Source organism: Chanos chanos, chromosome 9 (assembly GCF_902362185.1).
Source record: "Chanos chanos chromosome 9, fChaCha1.1, whole genome shotgun sequence".
NCBI lineage: Eukaryota > Metazoa > Chordata > Actinopteri > Gonorynchiformes > Chanidae > Chanos > Chanos chanos.
In genome coordinates, this window is record NC_044503.1 from 31573188 (window position 1) to 31582723 (window position 9536).

Consider the following 9536-nt stretch of genomic DNA (forward strand, 5'->3'; position numbering starts at 1 on the left):
TGAGCACATACTGATCCCTAAACCAACTTCAAAGTGTGGTAAAAGTGTACTTGTAATGCATACCCTATTTGCCCATTCATTGGAAGACATCTCCATCAACATCAGGAAAGAGTCAGGAAACAAGATGCATGTCTAAGATTCTTTATTCTAGATTCAGACCAGGTGAATAGAATGGCTGGAAAAATAGGTTGACATAGACAGGCTAATGAACAGAAGAACCAGACCAGATACAAGTTTGATTTCCTTTACTCCTGAAAAGGCCTCGTCAGACCAAGGAACAGACTCAGGCTCAGGAATTTGCTCACACGTGAAGTTTGACAAAGGTACTTTTAGTAAGCAAGGAAACCAAGCGCAAGTCAAAGACTTTCAAACAACTAGCAGGAAGACAGGGATACATACTAAAACAGGGCTTAATTACCATGTACATCTGTTTTCTATTCATTAACAAAGAAAAAAAAGAAAATGACGAGACCAGTTATTAGCAGACCAGCAACTCTGAACACTGAATGGCAGAACCTAAGGCAGGAGGAGAAGAGATTGTTACAGAACAGCATGCACAATGTTTTAGCATTTCCTAATTTACAAGCAACAAAATTACTAAAATAAGCTTCACACCCAACCTATAACTTGCAAAAGATATCAAAAGCCTTTGAATCTGTGTACATTAGTCATTTTTCCACGCCCTGCCATTGCCGCTGGTTGTTTTGAGTAGGCTATGTGGTAACAGCTGTTTGATTAAAAAATTGTGATTGAGTGCAAACCATGCACGATCAGCCTTGCCCAAAAAGGCAGATTGAAATATAGGAATAAGGTTTAATTTGGTAATCAGCGGATATCTCTGCTAAGACTTGCTCCTTGATCTAGATATTGTTACAATAAAACAGAGATGTCTTGTCAGCATAATTTACATCAGCATAACGTACAGATCATAAACACAATCAAAAAAAAAAAAAAAAAAAAAAAAATGAATGACTTTATATTTTGATTGAAACCATGTAATTTACATTTTGGATTGAGGTCCTGTGTATTACATTACATTACACTGTGTAATTTACATTCCCTTTTGCATTAATACCATTAAGCATATATTATTGGGGTTAAAGTAAGTACATAAAGTAGAAAATACATGTCTTAGTCAATCCATTCATAATCCATGCAACTAATGCTACACAGCTTTTACTCTGCCGATCACTGATTGTCAGCATAGTCATTTGCCAGTCGTATGATGTGCTTTAGAGCATGTAGGAGTATGTAGTCCACTTCTGGATTCAGTGAAGTTTCTGCATGGTAGTTCTTCACTGGAAAAATGAAGCTCATGGGAACACCCAGTCTGGTATGACACACCTCCATCTGGACACAGACACACACACACACACACGCAAGCAAGCACACACACACACATACATACACATCAAAAATGGTCAGTTCTAAGATCAAATGGGGGTTGCATAAATAGAATGTTTTATTGCAATGTTTGAACTTTTGTGCCACGGGCTGGTTTGGTTTCCTCTGTGTTTTTCTCTTGGTTGCTCTCTCTCTCTCTCTCTCTCTCTCTTTTTCTTTCTCTCCCCCTCTACCTTTCTCTCCCCCTCTACCTCTTGGTTGCTCTCTCTCTCTCTCTCTTTCTCTCTTTCTCTCTCTCTCTCTTTCTCTCTTTCTCTCTCTCTCTCTCTCTCTCTCTTTCTCTCTTTCTTTCTCTCTATCTCTCTCTCTCTCTCTCTCTCTCTCTTTCTTTCTCTCCCCCTCTACCTCCCTCCCTCTCCCCCACGCCCCCTTCCCAGAAACCTCTTTGGTTGTGTGTAATGTTATTGGTATGATCAAAATTATTTGCAATGACGTAGCGCGGAATTCGGTTGGTCATTTTTCAGGTGAGTGATCAAACCTGCGCGAGGAATACGAAGCAAGATTTTGCTTCTTGTCGGTTTAAAACGCAGCTTTAATGCGCTTGAACAGTTCTATTGGCTTTTTATCCCATTTTAGATACCATTGCTTTAACATGTCCATTCTATATGAAACAAAAAGGACCATAAACCTCTCTAATCATGACCAGTAACCAGTAACAGAGATCATGAACACACACACACACACGCATGCACAAACAGGGACTTACTTTCTCTTTGATTTTGGCGCTGCGGTAAATCTTGTTCAGGTTGTTGTGCACTATAGGGCAGGCCTCATCCACCATGGTCATAATTACCACTTGAGGGATCCCTGAGACACAGACAGAAGCAGAGATTAAGCATTAGGGTATGCACATTGTGTGCAACTCCATAGTAAAATTCTGATCTATCTATCTATCTATATATATGTGTGTGAGTGTGTGTGTGTGTGTGTGTACGGTCTGCGTGATGCAGTGGTGATTTATTTGAGTGTCTGCACTAAGCGGGGAAAGACAACCTGTAAGGAAGTTAATTGTGTTCTGCAAGGCGTGGGCGACAACAGCTTAGAATAAGGACAGCGTTCAGCTCTCAATGACATCCGTGTAATAGCCCCGAACACTGCAGTCCTAATAGGCCTACCAAGAAAATAAGGACCCCTTACTGAATATATAAGTTATCAGTAAAGCATCAGTAAAATTTTACAGTACAAACACAGATAATGCAAACAAAGCAAAAACGTTTAAGTAATTTACATTTGAATGAGGCAATAATTTGGACTTCTTGGTATTAGGACGGCAGCGTTTGTCGCTATTAAAGGACACACTGATGTCATTTGGAACTTAACGTGTTGTCTTTATTTTCGGCTGTTGTCGACCACAGCCACGCCTTACAGAACACAATTAACTTACTTATAGGTCGTCTTTCTCCTCGAATAAACTCAAATAAATCCCCTCGCTTCAGGCAAACCGATCTTACACACACGGAAGGCAAGCCTCTCTCGAAACTCCCACAAACACTGGGCCCGGGCAACAGCACAACATTTTTCATGTCGGGTCTTGCATCACCCTGTCGGGCTTTATGTCACTATAATGAACAGCCCCCTGTACTTTATCCCTTATTTATTACACTGATTGGTCGATGCTTTCTACAGTCTGTTATTTCTGAATAACAGACCGGAGCAATTTTTTTTTTTTGTGGGGGCTATAAAATAACTTTTAAATCAAAAGAATCATTTTTAAATCAATATTTTGTGTCTAATTATTGATTGTTTGAGTTAGTTGCTGTGTAATAAGTGGGATAATGTATAGCTAGCTGGTCATTATAGCAAAATAAACCACTGTAACTGTACATCCTGTAACTACACTGTGCACATCTGCTAACTTTATACGCCATGGTGAACCTGAACACGCTACAGGACCTTTCAAGTAAGGGAGCCAAATTCCAAAGGCAATTGGTGAAGAGATGGCCAAAGAGCTAGAGAAATAGTAAGTAGTCTCTTAACCAGCTCTTAATCAACCGTATTGTTACAGCTCAAAGGCAAGTTCAAGTGTACACCAAACTACAGAGGAAGAGGTCTGCACAGTTTTTCGTGGAGTTTTTCGACCAGGAGAACATTTTCCTGCTCTTCTTTACAGCCCGATGCACCAAACTGATTCGGCGAAATAGCATGGAGACTTCTTCCTCTGTAGATGTCTGCTGGAACTTGCCATTGCACTATAAGCACACAGTGTTCTGTCACTCTATACATTCAGACTTACATTTATATATGTATACACACACACACACACATACACCTATCTCTCTCTCTCTCTCTCTCTCTCTCTCTCTGTGTGTGTGTGTATATATATACACACACACACATAAATAAATAAATATATATATAGAAAGAAGGAAAGAGAGGTCTTAATGTTATTAAAAATACCTTTTGCTCTCAATCAAATCACTTACCCATATCACTTGCTGCCTCTCTGATGTGCCTCATTTTTTGGATGACATCATCTTGCATTAAAGAGATTTGGTTTGCTGACACCACGTTCACCAGACAGTGAATTTGATCTCTCAGACTGGGATTATAATCACAGTGACGGGTACCCAGTGGAGCATCTGGTTGAAACTGATGAAAGAGAGATGCATGATTTCTCTTTGTATAAGTGCGTGTGTGTGTGTGTGTGTGTGTGTGTGTGTGTGTGTGTGTACTTATGGATCTTTGGCTGTGTGTAGGTGCATTGATGTTCCTTTTTTTTTTTTTTTAATCCTACCTTGTAATTGTCCTTCACGTGGCCTTTTAATATATTAATGATGTCCTCGGTGGTCACTGCACCTCCTTCCTCCAGACCCATTATATCACCAATGACAAAGGGCTCGCAATTTTTGCAGTGCTGAAATGTGTATGTTTTATACTACAAAATAAATAAATAAATTAAAAATAAATAAACAGAGGCATTTCATAATAGCTTAGTATGACATTAATTGTAATTTACAAACTAAATGTTTTAGGTGCAGTGCCTGCATGTGCTAATGTAAATAAGCCATCAATCTCAAAGCTAAAAGAAAACTGCTAAATTTGTATTACCATTCCAGTGGAATTTGACTTATTACATAATACCACGCATATCACACAGAAACAATCACAGAAATAGCAATATTAATGATTCGGTATAATTTTTAGATTTTGAAACTCTTGAAATAGCATAAATTCAGTCAGACTTTGAGTGACGTATGTGCAGTAAAGGTAAAAAATAAATAAAATGTAGTTTTCATTGTTTACAATACGCACTGACGGTATTTGTTTATTATTAACGAGTAACTTATCAAGTTGTAATATGAATAAGTGTGTGTGTGTGTGTGTGTGTGTGTGTGTGTTAGTGTTACAGTGTCCAGTAACAGAGAATAATTGATGTGCCTTTCTGCGTACTTTTTTAGTGAAACTTGCTCCACTTCTTCCATCAGCCAAGGCACCACTAGAAACAAACCCTTTGAAGATACTGTCAATGGAGCTGATAAAGCTGGACTTCCCTGTTCCAGGTGGTCCTTGCACAAGGATCCGTAGAGGTGTATACTTTGATTTGACTGAACAGAGATCGTCTAACAAATTCTTTTTTTTCTGTATCATCTCTTTCACTCTGGGGTCTTCACTGAGAATAAAGGAAAGTAACATCTCTCTTTATAGGTCATAATTTAGGTGTTATCATTTATTACTGATGTTATGATATAAGATTATAATCAGAGGGTTTAGGATTTAAGATTACAACAGGCGGACACAGTTAGGGTTATGGCTAATGACTGTGAGTAATATTCAATTTTTAAAACTTTAATACTGTAATTAACTGAATAATCCATCAAAAAGCATAATTGCTAAAACTACTGGGATTATCAAACATCATTTCAATAGCAGCCCCAGTCACATCTGACTCAAATCCCTGGCCATCTTATAAATTCCAAATGGCAATAGAACTGTCAGGAAATTTCAATAAAATAATTAAAATGGACACTCAGATGCACCTCTTAAATATATTTAAGGATGATACACCTTTTTCCTGGGCTATGGAAGATTCTCTAGTCTTCTCACTGCTAAAGAGGAGGCCGATCTCCATACTCATTTTTTGAATCAAAAGTTCAAAGGACAAATACACATTTAAATTCTTTGGTGCACAAAGATGTTCCACACTTAACACAATGTGGAAACCCTCCCTAAATGTATGCTGAACAAAAGAAATAAAAATGAATAAATAAATAAATAAATAAATAAGGGATTGTAAACTTACTCTTTCTTTTTACTACTAAATTTCCTCCAGTCCTCCTCAAACTCTGTAAGACACAAATAACACACACATAACTGCAGGGTCACTCATTTTTTGCTGAGATTTCATTTAAGGACACAGATTAACCTCTGTGTCGATCCTTCCAAACAAGCTGTAGGTAAATCGAGACCAAATCAAGTTGTTCTGTGTGTGCATGCCTAAGCCTTGATGTCTTCTTTTCTGAGAAAGAATGGATACTTGAGTGAGAATCAAGACATTTAAATATTCTTCTTTTCTAGAGAATGGTAGAGAGGCCAGGTAATAATTTGTTTTCTTTCTTCTTTCGCTCCCTTTTTCTCTTGAATTAGACTGTTCATTTTGTTTTCTTTTTGGAAATATTACTGAGCTGGACTAATTGGCATTAAAAAGGTGTGGTAATTGGTTAATAAATGTTAATTGTTGTTTCTTTTAAAACTTACTTCTGCCTTTTGGGTGTTACAAGCTGTTACCACAATCAATCACTTGCAAGATTATTTTGCTGCGCTTTACAAGCATTAGCTTAATTTCTTAATCAGACCCTTTGTATCACACCGCGCATTAAGCTATCCTGTATGACTCATGGGTCCTGCATACTTAAACTGATTATTCAGATGTATATCCCACCTGTAGTTATCCCCTATGAATTTTAAGTAATGAGCAAGGTCATCAGTGTTAGGGTTAGGGTTAGGCCTGTTAGGAGGCCTGCACATATATGGACATATGTTTACCTTTTATGATGGTGAGTTTGACAGAGCTTTGGGCAGTATCATTACGAAACCATCCTTCTTTCACACATTGAATGCTGTACTCTCCTGCATCTGCCAGTTGTGCTTTGTTGATTGTCAGAGTGAATATTTTATCATTCCTGGTTATCTTAATTCTTTCATTATCAGGTAATAGCACACCATCCTTCTTCCATGTTGCTGAAGCTCCAACTTTGTCCACCTCAAAGCTGAGAGTAATCTCTGAGCCTAAGTACACCTCTTGGTCTTGAGGTTTGCTTATTACTGTGAAGAGAAAAACAGCATTATCTATACATGTATGTCATCTTTTCATCACACCCAAGTACATAACACCCTAGGATTATGCATGCAAGCAGAACTATCCTCTGCTATCCACATTGCTTGTATCTGTGTCTTAATCCGTCAGCATAACCCAGTTCTAATTGTTCCATCTGCATTTCTGAAGGAAACAGTATATAACAGAAGAGGATCTTATCTGCCAGCATCTGTCTCTCTGCATTTCTAATCAATCTGTCTCAAAAAATGAACATTATAAAGAACATAGGATACATTATTGTACTATAGGCCGGAGCTGTATTTTAGTTCCATGCAATGGCCAGAAAAAAATATCAGTTATTCATATACCATCATTATGTGTTGACATAAATCACTCACATGTGGAAACATATCATCTTTTCAGGGAAAGATGATGTTTTGTTTTAAATAACCGGGCAACACAATAAGAGTACAAACTTAGCATAATGATACAAACTTAAGGGCACATTTTTTTTTTACCATTGTACCATCATTAAACTGTTATCAGCCTGTGATACCCCTAACCCTCACCCTCACCCTCACCCTATTCTAAAATATTCTAAAAAAAAGTAATATTCCTGAGAACAAATCTTTGTTTTCTTGAGTTCTTTACGCTTTCTCTCACAACAACGAATATGCAATGTAGCCTACAAGTTTCTTAGTCTCTTGAACAGATCCTCACCATTTACAAATGTTTGCATACAACCTACCAACTAGGTGACTTCCTCATAGCACAACACACTGTACAGGGGACTGCTAACGGCCTTATTTATTAGTGAAGCTTGTGGGGTGTAAATGGACTCAAGTGACAAATGTGTTACTCTGTGAGAAAGTCATTCAGGTTAAAGGTGAAAAAACTTCTACTTTTGCACTTATCGAGTTCGTAGCTAGTATTTATTATCCGTGATTTATGTAAGCGGAAGGTATAAAGGAGAATCTACAATATGTTATGCTTATGTGACAACAGCAATTAAGAATAAATAAAATAAAACATTTGTATGATATAACTGTATGTTATGAGTGTATGAATGATATGTGTACATGTGTTCTGAGTGATTGAGGAACAATATATTTGACTCACCTTTCATCTCTGGGTCTAGAAGAGGAAACATGACAAGCGATTAGTACATCACTGTTAATAATTGCATTTCTGCTTTGTGACAGTCCATCCACTGAACACAGAATGAACACAATGGAACTGCTTACAGTTAAAGTTCAAGTGGAAGGCAACCATGATCTTATCCAAGAGTAAACAGTGACCATTTACACAAGATTATTAGTCCAAGGTTTGTAGTCTCAATTCAGCTAAATGCAATGGTCTTCTTGTTCTTAAACCAAGTACTCAGGAATACAATGACAGTAGTCATTTATTTTTGGGATCAGCAGTAGTGTTGCAGTTCCATATTGTCTAATTCAACAGTTGGTCACTTCATACAAAATAAGCTTAGAGGTCACTGTGTAATGGCGTATGAACCATTTTGTGATGTATACATGACTATAATTTTAAATACTGAGGTCCCAGCCATGTCTGATCCAAATATATGTCACTTTTTAATAGTAAATAAAGACAGGGTTTTACAAGCAGGGACAATTCATGTCAGATAAGTAATCACAAGCTAGTATCATGGCAAGTGAAACTTTGGATACTGTTTTGTGGAATCCCACTTACATTCTCCCAAGTACACTTGCTGTAGTTTCCGAAACTAAATTCCTAATGTGGGTGCTAAAATATAAATAAGAAAGGGTAGTAGTTAAAGAATCAGGTAGGTGTGTTAGAGCTTAAGAGAGAAAGACATTGATGATGAGTCTGAGAATTAACTCATGAAACCCTAAGAGACATCACACAGCCTAACTGACTCCCTCTTACAGATCAGGAATCCAATGTAAGATGATAATCAATCAGTCATCAATTATCAGTTGGGTGTGTGTGTGTGTGTGTATGCATGTATGTATGTGTGTATATGTGTATGTGTGTGCATGTGTGTGTGTGTGTGTGTGTGTGTTTGGTAGATATGTGATTGAGCACAATAGTTATACTTCTTTATCAAAGGACCATCTCCTAACCCCTAGAAAGTGAAAGAATGCATACAATTTTATGACAGGTTTGACAACCCTTCACCTGTATTAGGTGATTCAGGTGGACAAAGTTTAACTAAATAGAGGCAAACGGGGGCCAGAAACCTACATAACTGCAGAACTCCAGAATGATGATCATCTATGAATCATTGTCTTACAGATCGTGACCTCAGTGCAGGAGGAGAATAAACCAGCTCCCAATTATCAATTTCTTAACTTGTGAATGAGTGTGTGTGTGTGTGTGTGTGTGTGTTTGATAGACACGCGATTGAGCACAATAATACGTCTTTATCAAAGCACCATCTTCTAATGCCTGGAAAGTGAAAGACTTTATGCAATTTTATGACAGGTATGACTACCCTTCACCTGTATTAGGTGGATGGAGTGGATGAAGTATAACTAAAACCACTGGCAGTCACCCCCCACCTCACCCCCCCTCCCTACCCCCCACCCCAATGTCGACTCCATGGCTACAGCCTTGACTGACAGAACAGATTCAGAGCACCATGGCAAATTAAGACAAATTATGTGAGATACAGTTAGCTTTGCACATAGACAGCCAGTAGAAATGTCCTTTCAAAGGCTACGTTTTACTTTTGTACTTTGAGCACATTTCAGAGCCTGTACTTTTTTACTTTTGCTTGAGTAAAGAAGTTGAATCAGTGCTTCTGCTTTTACCAGAGTCCTTTTTACACAAGCATCTGTACTTCTAGTTGAGTAAAGAATATATGTACTTTTGCCACCTCTGTATACGGCTTATGCTG

The 9536-nt window shown here is 37.9% G+C and overlaps 1 protein-coding gene across 1 annotated transcript; it reads right to left on the reverse strand.

The window, feature by feature from the left end:
• Nucleotides 1–1188: 1188 nt before the first annotated feature.
• Nucleotides 1189–7930, reverse strand: LOC115821638 (interferon-induced protein 44-like). Its single transcript, XM_030785443.1, has 7 exons — nt 7903–7930; nt 7778–7792; nt 6596–6666; nt 4139–4279; nt 3828–3993; nt 2111–2211; nt 1189–1350 (listed from the first exon to the last, which is right to left on the reverse strand). Exons 1-7 carry the CDS (start codon nt 7928–7930, stop codon nt 1189–1191), a joined length of 684 nt encoding a protein of 227 aa, XP_030641303.1.
• Nucleotides 7931–9536: the final 1606 nt, after the last annotated feature.